Genomic DNA, 27623 nt, shown 5'->3' with positions numbered 1-27623 from the left:
TATTTATGAATTATTAATTTGGAAACATGGATCTCCCTTCCACACTGTTTGCACTTTCAGTTTTCAGGATATCAGCTCAAAGAATAGAGACAATCTAGGTTGTTTGGAATGTTGGTCGTTTCAATATGGTATTGTCCAGTACTTCAGTTTCACTTTGTACTGACTCACCTATGGCATCTAAATGATCTAAATTGTTAGTTAAAGAAAACTATTATGTCCTCTGAAATCAAATTCTATATACAATATTCTATAAATAATCTACATACATTTTTGCAAAACTCAAAAAAAATAAAAAAATAAATTGCCTACACACAAATCACTGCAGTTTCCAGCTTAAAAGAATGCCGGTGGCAGTAAAACACCAACTGCTTTTATTCATATTTACATAAATATTGACTACTGGGGCATATCAGTGATGAATTATGTAGTTTTATTTATTTATTTATTTATTTTTACAGTTCTTTGCACAATGCTGAGTCATTAACTCAAAACATTTTCCCATAGTACATGATTTGTAAACGAGTATGTTTTCACATTCGCATCACATTACTAGCAACATATATATGGCTTGAAGCAGGAAATATACTCAGTAGCTCACCTGGTAAATTATTTTGTCTGTGTTTGGGTATGAGTCACTCATGAATCACAAGTCAAAAAATGAAAAATAAAAACCCTAATAAAACCATGCCAGATTCACATCTGTTTCGGATAAAACTGAAATCACTTTTAACATCGCTCACTGGACATCTCCCTTTGAAATTGTTGCAAAATGTACAAGAAGAATGTCCACACTGGCAAGTTTGAAAAATGAGCCTGAAATTTTGAATATATGTAAATGCATATATAAATAAATGCATAAAATCATAATACAGCAATAATACAATATCATCCCTTTTTTGTCAGTTTTTGAGCACAGCAGCCCATTTACCAATGCAAGTATGGAAAAGAGCAACTTAGACACTCTGCAGTTGTCTTTGTTCATATTCCACCAAAGAAATAATGACACAAGAATAAATAAATGGTGATAATATGTGGATGAAATGTCTTTAATGACATAAATCTCTTCTGCATATTATTTGGTCAGTGAACACTATGTCTGCAGAACTGCCACAGGACAGACTCGTCTTTTTCCCCATACATCACCATGCTACGAGTCCTTGCAGGGTCCTTTGAGGGCTTTTATCAGTGGCTGGATTTAGTTTTTATCTGATTCAGTACATATATTTACTTAGACACTTACACGAAAATGCTCAATAAATTATATCAGTGACCAACAGAGTGCTCAAGTATTTGAATGAAATCCATTTCAGTGGTTCAATAGAGGCTGGTAGCTCTTCCTTATGTTTTTCTTTAGGACTTTGTCGAGACTATCTTTGCTTGGCTGAATAGCTCCAGACAGATCTTATACTTTTGAGCATAATGTTTTTGTGAAAAAAAGGACAAACTGCAATTCAGTAAACGTAATGATGTGGCATTTTGTGACTCTTGAGAGCTGCTTGCATCATGAAAGACAGCATTGCACAAACAGATTTGATGTAACAAGCTATATGTCAAGGCTAGGGATATCTGTATAGAAAAAAGCCTATGCAAGTATTCATCAAGGCTGCAGTGATTGTTGCTATGAAACAAGCTGTCAGAGCCACTGACACTGTCACATCACACACACACAACCAGATGTGTGAACATTATCCCCAAAGAGTGAGCAGCAAGGTTAACAGGTGCAGTAACCTACAACACTCATGAGGAACCTACCACTGACAGGGTTGGCAGCTTCACTTCTGTCAGCCCTCAGCTGGGGGTCTGATCATGGTGTTGACAGGCCTTGGGGAGGGTTAGGCTGCACTCCACTGAAGAGAAAGCAGCAATTTTCAAGAAAGGGTCCATTTTCAAAATGTGTTTAATAGGCAGATACGTATAGCCAGATTCTTAAATAAATACTTAACTATACAGTGATCTGCCATAATTATAATAATTATAAAAATTGAGCACCGAACACTAGATAACCTTAAGACTAACATATTGATACTAACACCCAAAAAACTTTAAATTTTTATTAAATGGGGACTTATATTTATTATATTTATATATTTATTGATTTCACAATGTAAAAATGTTCTCTTATTCATTTTTTTTTTCAAAGCAACACTCTAATTTAGATAAATCTTGATATGAATTTGGGTTATTTTAATGTATGGTTTTATATTGTGAAATATTAGTCCATTCTATTGTCTCGGCCATAGACAGGGAAGCACAGTGGACACATAACTAGTCCATTGTGTATGATTCATTATTTGAGTTGACTGACATTCCTGAATATCTCTCAAGGTTTATACACTACACCTTATGAATGAGACTACAATCCTTCATCAGGGAAATGTGTTCTCTGCAATCTTGCTTTTATTGTGCATCTGAGTCTCAGTGTTTATTAAACATCTCTTTAAAATCTCTTACATATTAAACAACATCTAGACAACATCACCATACCAATTAAGAATATATTAAATTCTATACATAGTCATAAGATACAGTAACCTGGGATTTATCCCGGAGTGACATTCTGTGAAGCAATATTACACTGTTAAAATACCTTTGGTTTCTTTAGTAGTAGTAGCCTGAATAGATAGATGGTGGGAGTATATTATATCCTATGGCATTAATGCTGTTTATGAACCAAATAAACAAATAATAGTTGCAATACTAATTACCATAATATATTGTTGATATTTGTAAAATAATAATAATAATAATAATAATAATAATAATAATAATAATAATAATAATAATAATAATAATAAATACAAATCTATTTATAATCAGTTTAGTTTGCAATACTGTTTTTATGAATACAATGATTTATTAAAGCTAAACTGTCTTCTTTATTGAACGCATATGGTATTTTCTTGCCATTAACATGGGTTATTGGGTTCCTTCACTGAGATTCTCAGCTTTCCATTTGTGTAATTTTTAACCAACCATTTCAAAGCTAAATGCTTTGACAAACAAAGATGTCCTCTATTTCATATTTTATCATATCCTATGTGTACAGTATATCAACTAACTTGAATTATATATTATGGAAATATAGTGGGGTGTAATTAAATAAAAGACCACTTGACAATCGCCATTATGGATTTTGGTGTTCACTTGTACGGTGGCTCTGAACTGTCAAAACTGTATTTGACCCAGTGTCATCGGTGCTGTTTATGAATGGGATAAATAGTTGCAATACTCATAAGAATAATATCTGATATTAAAACCTGAAGTATGCATCAGGTGATTGCAATTAATAGTAAAAACAGCATTTACTTTAAAGTATATTATTTTGTTTCAAAGGTTAGTCCAAACATTCACAGGCTTTTGGCTAGTTTTGAATTTTCAAATGAGGCTTGCGTTCACTTGTATTTATAACATATTCCTCACACAAAGCTATCGTATGACACTGGAGTCAGCAACATACAATTTATAATTTGTTCTCTTGTAGGTTTATTGTTTTTTATTCCAAAATTTGCATCTGTAAAGATGACCTCAGTATAACTATATATTATGTATTCTCTTTTAAATGGAGCATGTAATGAAGGCTCAGACGTTACTCTCCAACAAGGTACATGTATCTTCATTATTGGTCCTGGACAAGATCTGTGCACTTCTGTACATACTGGGCTTATACAACCCACTGTCACTTCAAGAAAGTATTTTGGAAAATGCAGACTGCGGGTGACAAGAAGAAAAAGAGGTTTGACTTTGGCACAGTATTTTAATCGATGTTGTCTTAAATATACTGGGACTGAGAATTTTATAGTTTTCTTTGTTTCTACACATAAATCAAAAGCTAGCTGAATGTTAAATCTATAAACTGAAACACACACACACACACACACACACACACACACACATGCACACAAACACACAATTATATCAAACTTGTTTAAATATTTAAAAAGCCCAGCTTCTAGAGTTTAAGTGGTTAGTTCATAATTTGCATTGCCTTATACGATTCTAGAAAATGCTGATAAACTATATCTGTGTCAATTATCTGCAAAATTAATCCGTTAAATAAGTGAAATGTTTAATTTATTTTACATTGTTTTACATCCGTGTGGCCACTCATATTGATATTTAATACATTCCCAGACCGTCAACCAAGAGTTTCTCATTAATTAATGCAAATCACCACAACATCCTGCCAGATGAAGGCAAACACCACCAAGATAGAACATATTGCCAAGCAGGGGCGATTCTAAGATTTTGATTTTAGGGGGGCTCAGCCCCCAATAAGGGTATGATTAAAAAATATTATTTGACTATTAGGGTAGGGTTGTATACTACTAACCTTATTGCAATCCACTATTCCATTGTATTTCCTGTATTTCATATATGGGAGTAGGAGTACTGACTGAGCCATATATAACACTGTAAAAAAAAACTAATACAGTTTTTTACATGTGACCAGTCACTGGAAAATTTTGAATTGGGAATGTAGATTTATTTATTTTTTTTACAATAAAGACTAACTGATTCAGTATTAGGACATTCATGTTTATCCTTTGATGATACCACTGCTTTTTCTTATGAAATGTACGTGGAAATCGGCAGAATATTAAAACAACATAAGGGTTCAATGACTGCAATGAATCTTGGGAACACAGTGGTATTGTGTGTGTGTGTGTGAGGCTGTCTGTTCTATTCTCACCTGACTGTTGCTCATTTGCAGACCTACTCCCGCACAACAAAAAAATGTTGTATATCCATCTACAATGAAATATAAAATTATATTTTATTATTATTATTATTATTATTATAAATTTTTAGCTTTTTAGCCTTTATAATCAACAATATGGTTGGTTATACTGTACATCAAGTCAGCCCCTGAAAATGTATTTCATTTCAAATCATTTAACTAACCAGCTAATATTCATTAAGAATATAGACAAAACATGTATTAATGTAATTGTCTATTGGCAATATGTTTAATCTGTTCTATATTTATTTCAATTTATTAAAAATAACACCATTATCAATTTGCCACTTCTATAAATCAATTACTTAAAAAAAAAAAAAATCACAGATCCCTTTACTCTTACTCTAATATATGTATCATGATACACTAATGATTCATTATTACCTAATACAAAATTATGTTTAATAATAGAAAACAAAATATCTCCACATGATGTTTCTCTCTTTGTGCCATTCAGTACTTTCAGACAATGATGTGTGTCGTTAATAATTTCTTTTGCATGGCTGCATAATGTAATGCCGAAATACACAATAATATGTTTTCAATTTTAAAAAGTAAATTAAAATAAATCATGATCGTTTTCTAAAGTATGTTTTCATGGGTGTTAATCGCTTCATTTTTGTTGGAAGAAAAAACAACTGTCACACTGTGATAAAGGCTGAAGGTGAAAGCAGCGAAGACGTATTGGTATTGGATGCGAGAACACACACACGCACACACACACACACACACACACACACACACACACACCTTGTACTCTCTGATGTTCGCTCTGCTCGGCGCCCCTGTGGATTGAAAAACGCGCTGAATCCGTGCAGACTCAGATCAGGGGAGGAGCCGGAACTTGATGCAGCTTGCCACCGTTTCAAATGAGTTTTTAAAGGGGACTGAAGCGATCACTAATTAATTAATCAAATAATTTTTTAGGGGGGCTGAAGCCCCCCTAAAAAGGGCCTAGCGACGCCCCTGTTGCCAAGCTTTTCACTAGCTTTGAGAAAATGTTCTATAAATAAACAAACATGACAGCCACGCTCTATGTACTTCACACCTCATAGTACCTCCAGTAATTATTACTACTGTAAAAAAAATAAAATAAATAATAATAATAATAATAAATACAAAATTGGTTACACCACAGATTTATGTGTGAAAACTGTAGTTCCTGGCTTCGTTATATAAATTGATTCTTAACCGTTGTTTAAATAAGTAAGCGTGATCAGTAATTACGTGACTTTAAGGCTGTGAGCATGCGCACTTTCTTCAGCACCACGTCGAGCGTGGACAGCGACACACTTTAGTTCACGCGTGTGTGTGAAGACTCAACCGGTGGCTTTTGATTGCTGACTCCACTCGCGTCGCGACTTGGCTTGCCATCACGCAAGAACTTCACCGTGTCCAAACTGCGAATAATAATAATACCACTAATTATAAAAAAAGACGGAGGCATCTCCACGTTAAATAAAGTCAGATTTGTCCGTGAGAGTGGGATACTGTCCGCGAGATGATGTTTCTCTGTGGGGGAATTGCGCTTTAGAAGCTCCACAATCCAGAAGGATGCTGGTGGGAAATGCCTGTCGACAGAGAGGACGAGATTTGTCAAAAAGCGCTAGAACTCTTATCGGATCTTTGTTCTAAGGGGGAGGTTCAGAATGAAAACTGTTTGGATTTCATTTATTATTTCCGAGACCTTGCAAGGCCGAGGAATTCGGACTCAGGTAGGCGACACTCCTGCACGAAACGGTTGCATGCGCTTTTTTCCCCATCAGGATCAGGAACTATGTGAAAATAATAAAGTACTATCGCAACTTCGTTTGTATTTTTACATAGTCGATTCTTTTTAATTTGATTCAGTATTGACTTGTTGCTCAACAATGTATTCAATTTTATCCTCAAGATGTGAGGAATGTCGATTGCATTCACTGTGATATACTTTACTTGTGATATTTGGTGTTGATTCAGTTTGGTGTATAGACTCAAATACTGTTATATATATATCATGTGACTAATTAAATTAACAAAAATATAATAAGATTAATAAATAAACCGTTTGTAATAGGCCTATTTATTTATTTATTAACAGTTGCAATATACTGTATGCATCAGAACCATATTTCATTCTTGCATGATCCTTAGAGGAACTCTGTGATATGGAAATTCCAGATTTTCTGACGAATATATGTCATCATTAGTCTGGATTTCCAAACCTTCTTAACTGCATTGCCCTCTGCATAGGACAATACTACTATTTTGAAACATGTCTTAACTGTATGACGGGGTAAGTTAGATCAGATCTAACAGTCATCAAGCTAATATGTAAGCCAAAATGGAATCCCCTCCCCCAATAGAAGCACACCAGCTCAAGATTAGAAGCTATATCGGCATCTCACTTGCACTTTCACAACCCATGCCTCCATGGCTGCATTGACAGCTATTCTTTTCTTTGTTTTTGTTTTTTTTTACTATTTTTCTTTTTTTTCATACATTCATGCACACATTTGCAATTTGTTTGGTGGTTGAACAGTTGGTCAATATATTATCACACCCAATGACACAGTACTGTACAACCTCTGCCACATGTAGATATGATGTAACCAGCCAAATGGCAAGTTTCTTCAGTATTTATTTATTTTTCACTTTTGTTTATAGGTCAGCATAGTGCAGAGAGGAAAGTAGGATAGAGAAAGGAGGATTGGGCATCATTATCTTGGCTAGACAACAGCTTTTATATGCCCTGAGTATGTTCATGTGCCACAGCTCTGGCAAGATGCTAAGGTTATCTGACAAACAATTATTTTTCAGTTTTAGATGGTTCCCTTCATATTTTCAGCAGAAATTCAACAGTAATGTATTTTATGCTTCTCAAATACCTTGGATGTGATTAAATAAGCAAATAGATGCACTTGACCAGTTATACGCCAATATGGGAGCTCCATGGGAAATCAAGACATTCAGACCAAGTGGCTGTGTAAACTATAATTAGAAAATCGGCCGGAGTGAAAAAAAAAGAAGCAAAACAATCATTATCCAGTGTCTCACTGTGCCGAAATGGTCACCTTTCTTTGAATGCCATGAAAACGTTTTTTTTTTTTTTGGAGGAGAGATGATCAACTTATTATAATTTATTTTTTTTTAAGAGTGGGCTTGATTACACAAGGGAAAATATTGAGTAACAAGAGCAGTGCTTCTAAAAAAAAAAAATAGAATTACATATACATACATAAATACATATTTCAGGTCTTTTATTGTTTTAATACTGATGATTTTGGCATACAACTCATGAAAACCCAAAATTCCTATCTCAAAAAATTAGCATATTTCATCCGACCAATAAAACAAAAGCGTTTTTAATACAAAAAAAGTCAACCTTCAAATAATTATGTTCAGTTATGCACTCAATACTTGGTCGGGAATCCTTTTGCAGAAATGACTGCTTCAATGCAGCGTGGCATGGAGGCAATCAGCCTGTGGCACTGCTGAGGTGTTATGGAGGCCCAGGATGCTTCGATGTGTGAAAAAGGGTGAAGCAGACATTGGGTCTCATTCATGAAACATTCGTAAATATACGAGTAAATATCTGAGTGATTTGCGCGTAAAGAGAACTTCCCGAAAACTCTTCTCCTGATTCACAAAAACTTCGTAAACGTCAGATGTGATAGTGAAATGTGTGTGTGTGTTAATGAATTCCAATCAGTCGTAAATGGGACGCGCGTGCACGCTCACTCTCAATTGCCATAAATCACGCCCATTAAATCCGACTGACAACTATATATGAGCATCATATTATGACACCAAACGAAGGATTTCAACATGTCTTCTCAAAAGCGACTGAAAAAGAAACATTTCTCAGCTGCAAAAATTGAAGTTTTATTATCAGAAGTTCATTCAAAACGCCACATTTAATTTTCAAGCGGCGTATGAGGTCCTAAAAAAGGAAGTTTGGAAGCATATTACAGATCCTATTACTGGCTCTCATAATAAAAGTTAAAAGAAAAACCGTATGTAATTAATATATATAGCCTAATATTTTTTTTCAAAATGCTGTGTAAATATGTACCCGATTAAGGTGAATTAAAATGCAGCCGTATTAATGAGCAAAACATTCAGAAGTTAAACGCACTATTTACGCGTGGCTGGGAGCAGGTGTAGATTTCTTTCGTACCAACTAACATTTGGAAAATACGAACGTTTTAATGAATCCGAAAATTTACGCCAAAACCACTTTACACGCGATTTACACAAAAATTCGTTCTGCTCGTGTTTCATGAATGAGACCCATTGTGTGTAATGTTGTGCAAATCTGTGGAGGTGTTTTGCTCATTGGAGTAGAATTTTGCAAATGGTGAGGAAATTTTTATTTTAGTGTATAAACAATCGTACAGCCTTATGACAGAGCCCCAATCCAATCCCCCACATTCCCATTCTGTTGTTGGATTTGGGTCATGAGATCCCATTGAATGAGTGCTACAGAGACTTGAAAGGACATAATGGCCTCAGGATTAGCAGGGGTTAAATCCTCCTCAAACTGTTGGTATTCTTTTAACCAGGATGATAGGTGACAGTGAAGGTGAAGCAAGTGAAGAAGAGTGACCATCTTGCCTGTCTGGGATTGAGTCTCTTTGCTGTGCGAAGATATTCGAGGTTCTTGTGATCAGTTAGTACTGTAAAGGGGTAGTTTGCACCCTCAAGCCAATGTCTTCTATCCTCAAATGCAGCTTTCATCGCCAACAATTCTCTGTCCCCAACATCATAGTTACGTTCAGCAGCATTCAGTTTTCTGGAATAGAAAGCACATGGGTACAAATTAGACATTGTACCCTGGCACTGTGATAGAATCGCACCCAACCTGGTACCAGCACCTGTGTATATATATATATATATATATATATATATATATATATATATATATATATATATACATACAGGTGCTAGTCATATAATTAGAATATCATCAAAAAGTTGATGTATTTCTCTAATACCATTCAAATAGTGCAACTTGTATATTTTATTCAACTATTACAAACCGACTGATACATTTCAAATGTTTATATATTTTAATGTTGATGGTTAAAACTGACAACTAAGAAAAATCCCAAATTTAGTATCTTTCAAAATTAAAATATAACTTAAGACCAATACAAAGAAATATTTTTTTTAAATATTGGCCAACTGAAAAGTATGAAAATGAAAAGTATGAGCATGTACAGCCCTCAATACTTAGTTGGGGCTCCATTTACCTAAATTACTGCAGCAATGTGGCGTGGCCATGGAGGCAATCAGTATGTGGCACTGCTCAGGTGTTATGAGAGCCCAGGTTGCTCTGACACTGGCCTTTAGCTCTGCTTGTACACTTTTTTTCTACCACATCTTTTCCTTCCCTTCACCTCTCTATTAATGTGCTTGGACAAAGAGCTCTGTGAACAGCAAGCCTCTTTTGCAATAACATTGTTTGTTCGAGATAATGAATTTGGGATTTTCCTTAGATTTAAGTTATAAACATCAAAATTAAAGAAATAAACATTTGAAATATATCAGTCTGTGTGTAATGTATGAATATAATATATAAGTTTCACTTTATATATATATATTCTTTCTTACTGTGTAATTCATCAGTTGTGTACTGTGAATAAATTGATATATTTTTTTATTATTATTCATAACTCTACTTTTATTAAAATGGGGTAAAAAAAAAAAAAAAAAAAAAAAAAAAACAATAAGGGTGTTTGGACTGATCCCTGACTTCCTGAGAAAATTATTAAAGGGGCTTGCATGTCATGGTTATGTCGTGGTTGCATGGACTACCCATTTTGTCCATCCTAAGTGAACATATCACCTGCTTTGAGTGAACTGTGTGAGGGTTCCCTTTATACTGCTTACTCATACTGTAATTAACTTAAATTCCTGGTTTTAATTAAAGATCAGCGATTTCATTAGAGTGACTGGTGGTTAAGGCCAATCATTACAGGGACAATAGCAGTGTTTCTAACTGCAGTGGCTTAGAATATGCATTCAGTTAGGGGTCAGTGCAATACAGTGTGCTCAATAGGGGCTGTATTAATGAAGGAAGCAAGGCAGATGATATCTGGAAATCGGAACAGGACACTTTATAAATGGAAAGGAAGTGGTTATCAAAGTAAAACAGGTGAAGATACTACTATAATGTCTATATGAGAGATTTGAGTAAAAGGTAGTATTTGACAGGAGATTTATAGCCTCTTTCTTCATTCAAGAACATTAAATGACTCTTTAATTTTTGAGTGGCTGCTCAAACATGTTCATACTAAATGGCTGTGAATGAATGGAGTGAATATACCATTCTTGTGATGAAAGTCTTAAGCAATATTTTCGTGATCAGCTTACTAGGAAACTCCTGGACATCAGAAATAGCACACCAAAAAAAAAAAAAAAAAAAAAAAAAAAAAAACTTTCTGCCGACATTTGAGCATTTTGATTTTTTCATTGGACATTTTTACAGATTTTAACAGTTTTAAACAAGATGGGTTGCCCAAATTTGGAAGCTCTCTTCATTAACTGTAAACCTTTTAAAGACACCGACAGCAGAGCTAGTAAATTAGGCGCGGTCACTTTAAGAGACAATGCATCCATTATAATGATACACATCCGATTTCTTTCCAACTCTTTACTTTCACTTAAGACATAACCACAGACTTTTCGAACACACTTTCCAAAACGGTATTTTGACATATTTAGTATGTAGGCCTATTTGTTGGTACAAAATCAAGAAGACTTTGAGACGTGTCTCTGAATGCACCTTGAACACTGTAGTGCTGAATTAAGCTCTTTCCCATCCTTTTCTGTTTGTTTAAACTTGTTTAAGAGCGCGCGAGTAACCAGCTTACTCAGTTCAGTTTTCCCGCATCGCGGGGCTGAAGCCAACTTGATGTGTTGAATGCTCAGAGTACGTTATAAAACGTATTTTTAAAATACACATTTCTGTTTTAATAAATGCTCATAGTAAATCATAGCATATTGCCTAAAACATAAGATAGGTACAAAAATTATCAGTGATACATTTGCGACCTCATAAAAATTAAGGTTGCAATGTAACTTCAACAGGTCGCAGTGTAGTTCCCTGTCTAAGAGTATCGTTATTTGCAAGACTTTGAAGATTTTGGCAGTCACAAAATTTCAACAGATCATTTTGAGTTCTGGATGACAAGAATGCTAGCAGTGTGTTGGAGAAGGTAAGTTCAAGCCATGGTGAAAAATCAAGCAACCTGAATTTGTTCAGACAAGAGCTGAGTTGGTCCATCCCACAATTTTCTAATGGGATGCTTTTGCGAAGCTTAGACACGCTCCTTACTCTTTCTCTTTGTTCATTGATTAAACATCATGCAACATTGTCATTTTGCCTGATTGAATCGAACTATCCAAAATAACTACTGGTGATCCGAAAACCGATGAGTCAATCTTTTGTTCATTATCTTGCTTGGCTCGGTGTTCATCTTCAGTTCTCTCTTCACAGCAGTTCAGTCAGTGTTTGAGTAAATAAATTACTCCGGGATATTGGTTTATTGGTTTATTTTAACTCAGAGGGAGTTTCAGCCACATTATTAAAATTTAACAGCTTAAGTCATTTGTGGATTAATGCATATTGGAGACGCGAACCGTTTAAAACGATTCAGTTCAATTTGGTGGTGGGGCGTTGGCTGAAGGTGCAGTTGTGTGGCTGGTTAAAGTTGAACGGTCAGGCGTTGGAGGCTCGACGTTACAAAACTTAACTCAGAACACGAAACTCTCAAACGGAAAAGAAAAGAAATAAAGTTTGATGAGACAAGGTTGTGTTCCTTCTCATCGTGGCTAAGTAGCAGCAGGCATGCAGTCTGAAGCACGCTGCAACCGCGCTCAAAGAATAGTGATGACAAAAAACATGGCTAATAGCAGAAACACAGCTAGAGACTAAAAGCAAAGATTTAATGGTGTCCTAAGTATATAAACTCAGTTTTCCTCATGTATTCTGGTGAGTCTGTACATTCCTCCTGATGTGTGAGAGAGCACCACACTAGAACTGTTGGCCGATCAGATCACACACACATAACAACAAAGCCAATCTCACCTGTGAACTGCTTAAATGTAGACAGAACATCACATGCCCCACCATTTACAGCAATATACTGGACCACTACACTGTTTTAAAGGCTGCATACCACATGGCACTAGCCTACTGGCAGAAACTCAAATCTGCTAAGCCTGTAGTAAAAACTATAAAGAGATGGACTGCTGAAGCAGAGCAAGATTTACAAGCCTGCTTTGGACTTACTGATTGGAGTGTTTTTTGAGGCTGCAGCTACTGACCTGGATGAGCTTACTGACACTGTGACATCCTACATCATTTTCTGTGAGGACATGTGTGTTCCCACCAAAATTCAAACAGCTTCGCCAGGCCAAAGAGGACACCTACAGGAGTGGGAACAAAGACTTGTACAAACAGGCCAAAAACACACTGAATAGGGAGATACGAGTGGGAAAGTTAATCTACTCTGAAAATCTAAATAGCTTTCAAGTAATGACTCTACATCAGTGTAGTCAGTGACCCCATCCTCCAGCACTGAGGCCAGTCAACAACTGGATGAATTTTTTTATTGCTGTTTTAAAAGCAAAAGCCTGGTCTGTCAACCCACACCTGCTCTGACCATCTCACAGCACAACCATCAACACCATCCCCCTCCCTCCCCCTACTGTTTCTCAGCCTGTACTCAAGATCTATGAAGAAGATGTGTGCAAAGTCTTCAGGAAGCAGAAGATAAGGAAAGCCAAAGGCCCAGATGGTGTCTCTCCAGCTTAAAAAGCCTTTACTGTCCAGCTATCATCCATCTTCTCATTGATCTGCAACAGATCCATGGAGCTGTGTGAAGTCCCCTCCTGCTTCAAATGTTCCACTATTATCCCTGCACCAAATAACCCAAAAATAATAGGACTTAATGACTAGAGACCTGTTGCTTTAACATGCATGGTCATGACGTCATTTAAGAGATGTTGGCACTACTTGAAAGACAAACCTGCAGTTTGCTTACAGAATAAACTCACACAACTCTCTGTGCCCACCTCCATCTCTCAGTGGATCATCAGCTTCCTGACATACAGGCAGCAGCTAGTGAGGCTGGGGAAACTCACATCCAACACACACACTATCAGCACTAGAGCTGATCAGGTTCAGGTTCCTGGGCACAACCATCTCTCAGTACCTGAAGTGGGATATTCACATTGACTCTATTGTGAAAAAGGCCCAACAGAGGTTGAACTTCCTTCATCAGCTGTAAATGTTTCATCAGCTTGCCACAGGCACAGAGGCACAGAGGATACAGTTTTAAGTAGGGATGCACCGGTACCACTTTTTCCAGTACTCACTCGATTATGATACATTAATTTTGGTTCCTGATTCCCCTGTTAAGCCCAGGGAGGGCTCCAGTCCCCGAGTTCAGCCCCATAATTGTCCCCAAATATTCGGGTAGGGGGATGAAGGTGTTCCAGCTGTAGGGACGGGGGATGGGGCCACGGCCTCAGAGGCTGCTTTGCCTTGGCCTCCTGAACTACCTGCTCCGGCTTGGCAACCTGGGTTGCCAGATCCGCCATTGCTCTTCGAGCCTCCTGATCCGCCATGGCCTCCCAAGTCTCCTGATCCTCCATGGCTCCCGAATGGCCAAATCCACCATGGCGCACCAAACTGCCAGATCTGCCATGGTCTCCTGGGTGTCTTGATCTACCATAGCACCGTGAACGGGTATCGCTCTGGAAACCTGCCATACCATGTATGTCTTGGGAGACCTCAAGAGCACACACCCACCCTTCCCGTTGGATGTTGTGTGGCACGAGGATGCACCTTCTGGGAGGGGGGAGTAATGTCTGACTTTGTTCCATGTTTTGTGTGTGTTTTGCTCCCCATGTGTCTTCCTTCTCTATTTGATAAGTTTCCTGATCCTGTCTTAATTTTGTTGATTTTTTTTTCCAGGTGTTCCCCATTTATTTTCCATTGATCCCAGCTGTGTCTCATAATTTCCTGATCCTGTCACAATTTTATATAGAGTTCCCTGTAATTCAGTTCGGCATCCAGTATTGTTATGTCTACATGTGCTCTGTGAGTTTTCCTTGTTCCTTGTGATCATTAAACTTCTGTGGATTGATGTACTCCTCGTCTACCTCCATTCCTGGCTCCTCACTCCACAGTAGTGGACCCGTGGCACTGTGTGATATTATATACAGTTTTATTTATAAGAAAATTTAAACGTACCTAACGTCATATGTATTATGTATAGTATAGATAGCTCGATAGATTACTTGTAAGGCATTGTTACATTTATTTATTTATTTATTTATTTTTTACTTGTCACTTTGAAACAAAATGCATATGTTCCATTGTGTACACACAGACTTGTTTATGACAGGAACAACTGCATTTTTACAAACAATTCTTCCTTTTTTTTTTTTTTTTCTTGGTAGTGACAACCAGATATTCATCAAATCTGAATAGTTTGTACAGGACTGAAAGGCCTATATTTTTGTCTCACTCTCTTTTTGTATGCACTCAATCCTTTCTCTTAGAAATATCCATTAGTCTGCTGTCATTGGTGGTGACTGCTTGTGGCCTGGCCCTGTTTGGTGTCTCTATCTTCGTTTCATGGAAACTGTGCTGGATCCCATGGCGCGAGCAAGGCCTCTCTCCAGGCACCAAGGAGGGTCATGCCGACTCCCCTCATCAACATCCTCATCCTCCTCCTCCGCCCCTTCTACCCCGTCCCATCTATACCAAGGTGGACGCCACCCTCGACCGCCGGAGTATTACTCAAAGTTCAGTGATAAAAGAGACTACTTTGCTGGCCACTCCAGTCTCGCCGGAAGTTCCAGGATCTCCTCCTGCAATGCCAGTGCCCGAGGCAGCTCTCAAAATAAGCCACACTTCACCTGATATTCCGCTGGAGGTGGAGTCTAAGACTCAAGAAAATGGTGTCCATGGCAACTTACGAACGCAGAGGCAAATCACAGAACTCTCCTCGACATGTGTCAGGTAAGTCAACCTTCTATAATTTAGTATGTTCTGGTAAAATGTTAGTCTCTCAACAGTAGGACTGGCTGAGAGGTCAGTTTGATGTCTAATCAGAGTTTATCACAAAGTGCATCTGCAGTACAGGACAATGATCTCATGAAGCAACTTTTTCATTTTAATGTTGGGCAATTTTAATTCCATAGACTTGCAGCGTTTTCTTGCACATTTTAAAATTACAACATAAAATGTCAAGAACATTCCTGGATAAGGAAGATATCCATTCTTTTGAAACAACCTACAGCTGTTTATATGAACCTTTTTATAAAAAAAAATTGTTACTAGTTCCATTTTTGTCTTTTATATTATTGCTTTTGAAAGTGGAAGTGAAGTGAAAGTGACGTGACATTCAGTCAGGTATGGTGATCCATACTCAGAATTCGTGCTCTGCATTTAAACCATCCAAAGTGCACACACACACACACTGTGAACACACTCGGAGCAGTGGGCGGCCATTTATGTTGCGGCGCCCAGAGAGCAGTTGGGGGTTCAGTGCCTTGTTCAAGGGCACCTAAGTCGTGGTATTGAAGGTGGAGAGAGAACTGTACATGCACTCCCCCCACCTATAATTCCTGCCAGCCCGAGACTCAAACTCACAACCCTTCGATTGTGAGTCCGAATTTCTAACCATTGGGCCATGACTTCCCATGCCATCTTGTTAACGAATTAAAGGGGCAGTTCACCTAAAATGCAAATTCTGTCATAATTTACTCACCCTTCACTTGATCCAAACCTGGATGAGTTTATTTATTATGAAACACAAAATAAGATGATAATTAATACCTTTTACATTGGCAAAGTGTCACTATAAAACAGATTTCAATTCTGGTTCTGATCTGTTAGAGGATTATTTTATTCCTTTATCCTTAATTTGGCTTTTTTATGATGGTGTATCAAAGGTTTGCCTGAAAGGATTTATTTGGTAAGAGATTGTTTTTAATTTTATTTTACTCATATCCAGTATTATTGTCTTTAACTCCCACTATATGTCAACAGGCAAAGTTCCATTCGTCGTCAGATGAATCAGTCAAACCCTGACTTCACAGTAACCCAGTTCCAGAGGCAGGACTCTTTGACTGGCACGAGTCTGGGCCAGCTAAAACCAGAACTCTACAAACAACGATCTCTAGATGATGAGGACAACCGAAGCAGTCATGTGGGCAGCTGTGGACGCCTCCACTTTATTCTTAAATATGACTGTGACCTAGAGCAGCTCATTGTCAAAATGCACCGAGCACAAGACCTCCCTGCCAAGGACTTTTCCGGAACCTCTGACCCATATGTAAAAATCTACCTTCTCCCAGACCGCAAAACAAAGCACCAGACCAAGGTGCATCGTAAGACTTTAAACCCTGTATTTGATGAGGTCTTCCTCTTCCCTGTGGCGTATGCAGACCTGCCAACAAGGAAGTTGCACTTCAGCGTCTATGACTTTGATCGTTTTTCACGGCACGATATTATTGGGCAGGTGGTGGTTGACAATTTTCTGGATCTAGTAGACTTTCCTAGGGAGACAAAACTCTGCAGGGATATCCAGTATGTGTCTTCGGTGAGTAGATTTTTTATATTTCTGTTTAAAGGTAAATTCTATAATAAGAATAAGATCAGAATGAGTCTGAATGCAAATAGACCTCAAAACATTTAAGAGTCAATTGAGAGATTCAAAACTGTAATGTCATCATCCAGGCCAGATCAGGTCTTATCTTAATGGTGTCAGTGCAGTCCAGTCAGTAATATTGCTGAATATTAAGTCTCCCCAACCAAGCAAGCCAAAGGTAGCAATGGCAAGGAATGTCTCAGGTTGCACATGTAACCATGGTTCACTGAGAATAGGGAAAGAGAAACTGCTTCCTCTAGAGGCCGCTATGGGAATGGTGTCAGTGTGGCTGGTGTCTGAAGCATGAATTAAATAACGACAATGAACTTGACATTGGCAGATGGAAGCCTATGACATAAGCAAATGAGTGACTGCGGATATAAAAGGTAACATGTAGAACACATCATCCTCTTTTTTTTTAAGAGACACAGTAATGGTACCGAAGCATGGCACAGAGATGCAGCGTCTCGTACCCTATTCTCAGGGAACCATGGTTACATGCGTAACCTTACACGCTCCCTTTCAAAAGAAAACTCCACGTTGTGTCCTCTAGAGGTCGCTTTGGGAACGATATACCAATGCCACCATGCTTTTCGGTGGGCTCAAGCTTCAATCATCAAAGACTAAATCACCCCCAGAGTCTGGAGCTCTAAGAGTGGAGTTCTCAGCATAGCGACTCTCTGGGCGGTAAACCACTTCATACTGAATACCGGTGTATTTTTTCATTACAATATAATTTTTTATATACTGCTATACTGATGTATTTGATTACTCGACGTTCGGAACGAACATTATGCTGTGCCTCTGCCTCGCGACACTGTTTCAAAAATTAACATGGATTGACATGGATATGCAGTCATTTCACAATAAATGTATACTAATTAAAGCCTACTGTGTTTCACATGCGACACATGCGTTTTTGGCTAGGTTTAAAACAAAAAAAGTGCACTTTTAGATAAACAAGGATAACAATATATATATATATATATATATATATATATATATATATATATATATATATATATATATATATATATATATATATACAGGGGCGATTCTAAGATTTTGATTTTAGGGGGGCTCAGCCCCCAATAAGGGTATGATTAAAAAATATTATTTGACTATTAGGGTAGGGTTGTATACTACTAACCTTATTGCAATCCACTATTCCATTGTATTTCCTGTATTTCATATATGGGAGTAGGAGTACTGACTGAGCCATATATAACACTGTAAAAAAAAACTAATACAGTTTTTTACATGTGACCAGTCACTGGAAAATTTTGAATTGGGAATGTAGATTTATTTATTTTTTTTACAATAAAGACTAACTGATTCAGTATTAGGACATTCATGTTTATCCTTTGATGATACCACTGCTTTTTCTTATGAAATGTACGTGGAAATCGGCAGAATATTAAAACAACATAAGGGTTCAATGACTGCAATGAATCTTGGGAACACAGTGGTATTGTGTGTGTGTGTGTGTGAGGCTGTCTGTTCTATTCTCACCTGACTGTTGCTCATTTGCAGACCTACTCCCGCACAACAAAAAAATGTTGTATATCCATCTACAATGAAATATAAAATTATCTTTTATTATTATTATTATTATTATAAATTTTTAGCTTTTTAGCCTTTATAATCAACAATATGGTTGGTTATACTGTACATCAAGTCAGCCCCTGAAAATGTATTTAATTTCAAATCATTTAACTAACCAGCTAATATTCATTAAGAATATAGACAAAACATGTATTAATGTAATTGTCTATTGGCAATATGTTTAATCTGTTCTATATTTATTTCAATTTATTAAAAATAACACCATTATCAATTTGCCACTTCTATAAATCAATTACTTAAAAAAAAAAAAAATCACAGATCCCTTTACTCTTACTCTAATATATGTATCATGATACACTAATGATTCATTATTACTTAATACAAAATTATGTTTAATAATAGAAAACAAAATATCTCCACATGATGTTTCTCTCTTTGTGCCATTCAGTACTTTCAGACAATGATGTGTGTCGTTTATAATTTCTTTTGCATGGCTGCATAATGTAATGCCGAAATACACAATAATATGTTTTCAATTTTAAAAAGTAAATTAAAATAAATCATGATCGTTTTCTAAAGTTTGTTTTCATGGGTGTTAATCGCTTCATTTTTGTTGGAAGAAAAAACAACTGTCACACTGTGATAAAGGCTGAAGGTGAAAGCAGCGAAGACGTATTGGTATTGGATGCGAGAACACACACACGCACACACACACACACACACACACACACACACACACACACCTTGTACTCTCTGATGTTCGCTCTGCTCGGCGCCCCTGTGGACAGTGTTGCCAACTTCTTTCAATGGAAAGTAGCTAAACCCTGCCTAAAAAAAGTCGCTAAATGTCGCTAGATGACGTCATATGCTAATTAGCATATTCATGACGTAAGTGCGTCATATTATCTCGCCCTTTCTATGCTCATGTACTACGTTTTAAGGCAGCCAAAATTCTCAATAAAAGTTTTTTATTATTATATTTTAATGTTTTTGTTGTCCGACAACGGAATTAATATTATAATGACTGAAACGCGGTCCATTAAGAATACATAACCAGCTCTCAAAGATGTTAATCTCTGCACTAAAATCCTATTCACGACATTGTCTAATTAAATCACATACACATAAGATTAAGATAATGATTGTACTGTGATTTCGGCTATACTTGTATGTAAAATAGAGTTAGAAGCAACAGAATATATTTTTTTAACAGAAAGTGCTGCTCCTTTCTGCCCGCTGAACATAGCAGAAGCAATTGCAGAGAGAGAGGGGCGTGTGCGCACGCTGGGAGAGAGAGAGAGAGAGAGAGAGATTTCATACACCTTTATTATACATAGATATTAAAAAAAACATTACAAAACAACTTGACCAAAACAAATCAAACCATATACCCCAAGCTCAAATTAACAACATATCAAAAATTAATACTCCATCAACTACAACACAAATAATATTACTAAAACACCACTGTAATTCAAAAGACTCCAAATCATTCATTAGTTGGTAATACTTAAATTCAACACCCACTCGAGCCCTTAAAAAAACTTTAAAAAGAGTTACAGCATCTTGATTTGATCTGTTTTCAATTCTGTTTCTCCTTGTGACATATATTGCAAATTTTGCTTGTCCAACAATAAAGTTGATCAGCTGCCACTTTATTCTCTGCTTCTGACAATATCTCAATCCTAAAATAAAGGCATTAGGAGAGAAGTTTTCCTGAAATCTTAAAAATAAGCCCTTTAACAAGGCAAAGATCGGTCCCAATCGAAAACATTCTGTAAAGCAATGAAAAACAGTCTCTCTTATCCCACAAAACACACATTTATCAACAACATCTGAGTTAATAACAGAGACAAAGGTGTTCACCGCTATAGCCCCATGTAAGATACGCCACTGCAGGTCACCAGACTGCTTATTCAATGGTGGTTTGTATAGCACCCTCCAAACCGGCTTGTCTTCCTCTCGTAAACCAATTTTTTCTCGCCAAATAGTGTCTTTTTTCTGGTTTAATGCCACTTTATTCAAAATTTTAACAAAACACCTATAAAGCTCTTTTCCTCCAGCAAAACTCAGATCCAGATCTTTTAGACCTTCTATATCTAGCAGTATGCTAGACATACCTCTCATATCAGGAGATATGGCAACTTTGGGAAAAGGATCTTTTATATCTGGAACCAAACTTCCATCAGCAAAGCTTTGTAACATAGTTAATTCTTCCTCTGTTAATCTTTTTTTCCAGAGTTTTAAAATAAATTCAGTTTGGCGTACGGATCTCTGACCTAAAATGGCGGCCAGTGCAAAAGCATCGCTTAAATGAGGCCCACCCACATCAATTAAGTTCCTTAACTTTACTAAACCAGAGCCACAAAGTCTTAATGATAGACCTGGCAAACACTCATTTGACAAGTCAAAACGAGATCCTTTAACCAAAGGCTCCTCAAGTAACCAAAACAATGACTCTGTTTTACAAACCCTGATAATACTGAAAAGTCCCCACATTTTAAATAGTCCATGATAAAATGAAGGAAGTCCTTTGAAATTCAGTTGTTTGTGATCCGTAAATACCAGAGTACTGTCAAGTCCAAGTCCATCAATCCTCTGTAATATGTTCTGAGCCACTTTCCTCCAGACGAGATCTTCAGGCCCAGTTAGCAGTCTCTGGATAAACTGCAGGCGAAAAGTTGCAAGTCTACTGAACAGATGCACCAGACCTTGACCTCCTTCATCCAAAGGCAGGAAAAGTATGCTTTGAGGGACCCAGTGAAGCCGATCCCAAAAAAAGTCTACCAGCATTGCTTGTAATCTTGAAAGCAGACCGGAAGGAGGGTCTACACATACCAGTCTGTGCCACAATGTTGAAGCAGCCAAGTTGTTAGTTATTAAAACACGTCCTCTAAAAGAAAGTTGTGGATGAATCCACTTCCATGTTTTTAACCTACCCTCTATTTTTTTGATCACCCCAAACCAGTTCTTTTCTTGTGTGACAGCATCTCCAATAAACACACCTAGATATTTAAGACCTCCTTTTTTCCAAGTTAACCCACCCGGTAATAAAGGTGGCCCCTTCTCCCATTTTCCAACAATTAAGGCATCACTCTTACTCCAATTTATTTTAGCAGCAGATACATTCCCAAACTCTTGAATTATTTTTACCAGAGTATTTATGTCATTCTGCCCATTGACCATTATCATCACGTCGTCAGCATAAGCTGATATCTGGTGTTGCAGATTAACGTTAGGTAACAGTAAACCTTCTATATTAGACCGTAATTTGTTTAATAATGGTTCAATTGCTAAGGAGTACAGCATTCCAGAGAGTGCACAACCTTGTCTGATGCCCCTGTTAACATTAAAAGGGGCGGACAAACCACCATTGATTTTTAGCATACTTTCAATGTCTTTATATAACACTTTGATTACTCCAATAAAACCTGGACCAAACCCAAAAACATCAAGGGTGTTCCAAAGATACTGGTGCTCAACCCTATCGAAAGCTTTTTCTTGATCAATGGAGATGAGTCCTAAATTAATGCCCAAAAGGCCTGCAACCTCCATTACATCTCGAACAAGAAAAATGTTATCAGAAATACACCTACCCGGCACACAATATGTCTGGTCAGGATGTATAATGTCCCCCATCACTTCTCTTAATCTATTTGCCAGAGTTTTAGAAAAAATTTTCAAATCGGAGCACAACAAGCTCACTGGTCTCCAGTTCTTAATTTCCTGAAGGTCACCTTTCTTGGGTAGGAGAGTGATCACAGCTCTCCTACAGCTCACTGGTAAGAGACCTTCAGCTATGCTCTCATTGAGAACATCCAAAAAATCCTCACCCAACACCTCCCAAAAAGCTTTATAAAACTCAATCGGGAGCCCATCAATTCCTGGAGCTTTTCCACTCTCCATAGTCTGCAGTGCTTTCCAAAGCTCTTGTGCACACAAAGGCTTCTCTAGTGCCTCCTTTGACTTTTTTGGGAGCTTCGGTAAACCTTGATAAAAACTGGAAGACATTTCTTCATCATGTTTATATTCACTCCCATACAGATCCTTATAGAACCTTACAGCCCTTTGTCTTATTTCAGACAGCACTGTAAGCTCTTGCCCGTTCTCCGATCGCAAGGAGTGAATGTATCTACTCTGGCCATTCTTTCTTTCCAAATTAAAAAAGAATTTGGATGGGGCATCCATTTGTGTTAAATTTTGGTAGCGTGACCTAACCAATGCACCTTTTGCTTTCACGCCTAGCAGGTTTGCAAGAACCATCCTTTTGGACTTGAGAACATCAACACCATTTTGTCCTCCAGTGGACTCCAATATTGTTTGCACCTCTACAATTTCCTCTTCAAGTTCTTTCATTTTTTGTGTGATATTTTTAGAGACATTGAAAGTATACTGTTGACATAATAACTTGGTTTCAACTTTTCCAACATCCCACCATTGTTTTAAACTGATAAAACATTTTTTCTTTAATTTAAATTCCTTCCAAAAAAAGCGAAAAACCTCTTTAAATTTTGCATCACTCAACAAAGATACATTAAAATGCCAGTAGGCACTCTTTGACCTTATATTTGATATAAACACTTTACAAATAACAATAGCATGATCAGAAAACCCAGAAGGACTAATTACACAGCTTTTGACAATATTGAAATGATGTTTAAAACAGTAGAGTCTATCTAATCTGGCCAAAGAAATAAAATTCTCCCGAGTATGCAACCATGTATATTGTTTATCATTTCCGTTTAAACGTCTCCATATGTCACACAGTTTATGGGTTTCAATCAAGGTGCGCATGGTACGACTGGAAGCTGTATGGGGTTCAGCATGATTTCGGTCTAGTACACAATTCTCAGTACAATTAAAATCCCCACCTAAAAACACATATTCATCTGAATTACAGCTCTGCAAAATTTCATTAAGATTATTAAGAAAACAAACTCTCTCATTACCACTATTAGGGGCATATACATTAATAAACACCACATTAAATTTTTCAAACTGTGCACGTACAAAAATTAGTCTACCAGCAATTTCTTGCTTCACTTCAAAAGAAACAGGAGTGAAATGTGTAGCAAAAAGCACAGCTACCCCTCCTCTAGAAGAACTCATGTGAGAGCACACCGCCACCCCTTCCCATTCTCTCCTCCAATCAGTTTCATTTAACACATCACTGTGTGTCTCCTGAATAAACATCACATCAATTTTATTTTGTCTTATTAATTCAAATAACAATGCCCTTTTATAAGCATCTCGTGCACCATTAATATTAAGAGAGCCTATTCTCACCACACTCATCAAGAAGAATGAGAGAAGGATTATACACAAAGCAGCTTTCAGCATGTAAAGACAGAGAGAACTACATTGTTTCAAACCCATCCTCTGCCTGAAGTTCTGATCTTAGTTTAGCAATAATTTTCCTTAATCTATATATTTCTTGAACAGTGAACTTTTCTTCACCCTCACTCCTCATCAACATCACAACATAATCAACAAACATTTTACGATCAGGAAAAAAGTCTGTAACCTGCACATTTTTCACATTTTTTGATCTTTGTAGAAAAGATTTGACTTTATCAAAAGAATAGTCACTACTTGTATTCCTTCTACTCTTAATTTCCTGAGTTTCACTGTCAGAATCTTCAACAGGACTACTTTCAACATCATCACATTCATCAACCTGTGTTTCAGACCATTGTTTTGACTTTTCATTCCTCATCTTTGCTTTGTTTCTTTTTCTCTTAACAGGAGGTGTCTTAAACAGTGCGTCATCGCCCACATAATCTGTAATAATTTCTTCTCCAGTCACCCGTTTAGCTGCTTTAACAGTATCTATCACCTCGGGTTCTCCCTCCACAGCAGTACTCGCTCCTGCCGCTGGTGCAGCAGACGCACCTTCAGCCTGATCAGCTTCAGCCGAACCACTGACAACCGCATCTACAACCTCTTCATCAGCCTCGACATGAGCGCTGTCATCCGCGCTCTGTACCCGGCACGAACTACGAATGTGGCTCTCTGATCCACACTTAAAGCATTTCATAGTCTCTGAACTTGCATAAACAACATAGTCAAAGCCATCAATTTTGAATTTGAACGCCACACTTAGATCCTCGACTTCACTTTTAAGAACCATAAAGATTTGTCGTCTAAAAGAGACTACGTGTTTAAGTAAAGGGGACTTACAGCCTAACGGAACTTTCCTCATTTGTGAAACAATTTTTCCATGTCTAGACAATTCCGCTATCAACAAGTCATCTTTTATAAACGGGGGAACATTGGACAAAATTATCTTTTTTGCCGGTGTTCTGTCGATTTGTCCTACGCTGTCAGATTTTCCTACCTCCCACTAAAACAGTGGGTAGTACAATTCCACAACGAAAAATGCTACTGTAAAGTTATGGTTTATTAACGTCTGCACCTACCACTACCCTAATCATACCCTTACAGTACTGCAAATACAGTAATTATGTGTTATATTCGCGGTTGTAGCTAGAAGGGATACAGCTACAGGAAACCAACATTAAATATTACTTTCTACCAATTAGATTGCGTTTTTATTAAAGTCTACACCTACCCCAACCCTTAACCTACCCTTACAGTAATGCAGATACATTAAATATCATTGTTTAGCATGAGACAGAGGACGCGATATTGATGTGCGCGTGCGCAGTAAACCCGGGTAGGAAAATCTGACAGGTTAGGATAAAATGTCAGGACACCGGTTGAACTAGAGGAATTACTGGCGTAAACGTATCCTGAATAGAAATTCCATTTTCCACCACCCTGTTTACTTTCTCAACGTTATCCAAAAAGATCACCACAGCACTATTCATTCGAGATGCTGACATAATACTGTCCGTGCAGACTCAGATCAGGGGAGGAGCCGGAACTTGATGCAGCTTGCCACCGTTTCAAATGAGTTTTTAAAGGGGACTGAAGCGATCACTAATTAATTAATCAAATAATTTTTTAGGGGGGCTGGGGGGGCCTAAAAAGGGCCTAGCGACGCCCCTGTATATATATATATATATATATATATATATATATATATATATATATATATATATATATATATATATATATATATTGGCTTGTGATAAAGATTCAAATGCAAAAGCACGAGATTGTTTCTGTCTGTGGTGTTTTAATTTTAAATATTTTAACAAGAAAAGTAGGCTAATTATTGTGTTCAAATGTTTTGCAGCTTGCTTGAGCAGCTTATTATACAAACCTAGAAGTGAAATGCATGAATAATGTGTTGTGTATATTTATTGAATTTAAACTAATGTCTATAACTATGAAAGATTGTTACTGTTCTGTGATAAAAGACTCACAATGCTGAAAAAAAAAAGTATATATATATATATTTTTTTTAAATGTTATGAAATCAAAACAATTAACAAATGTTATGTGTGTGGACTAAACAGATGTGGATCAGTAGCGGACTGGTATAAATTTTTGGTCAAACCGCCCAGCACTAAGTGGAGACCTGACTACACTCAGCGCTAAAGACAGTTATCGAGGCTCACAAAAAGAAGAGGAGCCTACCTACCAATAGTACTGTCCAAGCGGGGCTATGGAGAGCAGAGGCTTCAGCAGAATGACTCTCTTAAATGAGAGGAAACCTACACACTCAATCCTAGTTTGAGCTCTTAAGAGTGGAGGCCTCAGCATAACGACCATCTAAAATGAGAGGAGACCTAGCCCCACTCAGTGTCAAAGGCAGTTATTGTGGCTGAAAATAGAAGAGCCTACACACCTATTACTGCCTAGCTGGAGCTCCGGGGAGCGGAGGCTTTAGCAGGATGACTCTCTGAAACGAGAGGAAGCCTAACATGCTTGCCCTGGTAGGGGAGCTCTTTAGAGGAGAGGCCTCAGCATAAAGACTCTCTAAACCGAGAGGAGGCCTGACAACACTCAGTGCTAAAGACAGTCAGCAAGGCTCATAAAAAAGAAGCCTACATTCTTCAGTACTGTTTAGCGGAGCTCTGTAAAGCAGAGGCTTCAGCAGAATGAGGAAGTCAACAGGAGCATCCAGCTCACCATAACCCCCCTTGCCGAGGGGAGCGATGCTTCAAAGTGTGTTGGTAGAGACACACTGGTTGAGTGGAGCCCAAGGTACCAGGGTCTTACCAACTCAGAGAAAGGGAACAAGGCTAATACGCCTAACCCTTACCATACAGGATTTCAGATAGTGTGCAGAGTTTTGCCACTTATGTGGAATTAAAAAATTATGCAAAGGTGCTAGTGTGCACACTTACCACCTATGTGGATTTTGGAAAGTGTGCAAAGTGTTCACGTGCGCACTTACCACTATGTGGATTTCAGGAAGTACACAGATGCTCAGCGTGTGTACTTTACTTCCTAAGCATCGGTCTGGGGAGTGGAGGCTTAAACAGGATGACTCTTAAAATGAGAGGAAACCTACCCTGCTCAACCTTGGTAGGGTAGCTCTTAATAGTGGGGGTCTCAGCATAACATCTCTAAAACCAGAGGAGACCTGACTACACTCAAGGCTAGACACAGTTAGTGAGGCTCACAATAAAGTTTACATATTAATAGTTCTGCCTAAGGGTTGCTCTAGGGAGCAGAGTACACTGCATAACGTATCAGAAGATAGAGTACTAAGCTAGGAGTACTAACCAAATGACGTAACAACTCAAACTTGC

The 27623-nt window shown here is 37.5% G+C and overlaps 1 protein-coding gene across 1 annotated transcript in view; it reads left to right on the top strand.

Annotated features, from left to right (window-relative positions):
• Window positions 1–5882: 5882 nt before the first annotated feature.
• The window catches only part of LOC113061811 (synaptotagmin-9-like), a 42636-nt gene continuing 20895 nt past the window's right edge, over window positions 5883–27623 (top strand). The window contains exons 1-3 of the mRNA XM_026231253.1: window positions 5883–6453; window positions 15296–15758; window positions 16791–17343. Of these exons, the coding sequence (XP_026087038.1) occupies window positions 6306–6453; window positions 15296–15758; window positions 16791–17343 (1164 nt within the window). The 5' untranslated portion in view covers window positions 5883–6305. The remainder of the gene's footprint in view (window positions 6454–15295; window positions 15759–16790; window positions 17344–27623) is intronic.

Source organism: Carassius auratus, chromosome 43 (genome assembly GCF_003368295.1).
Source record: "Carassius auratus strain Wakin chromosome 43, ASM336829v1, whole genome shotgun sequence".
Taxonomy (NCBI): domain Eukaryota; kingdom Metazoa; phylum Chordata; class Actinopteri; order Cypriniformes; family Cyprinidae; genus Carassius; species Carassius auratus.
This window is presented reverse-complemented; position numbering and strand designations above follow the sequence as displayed.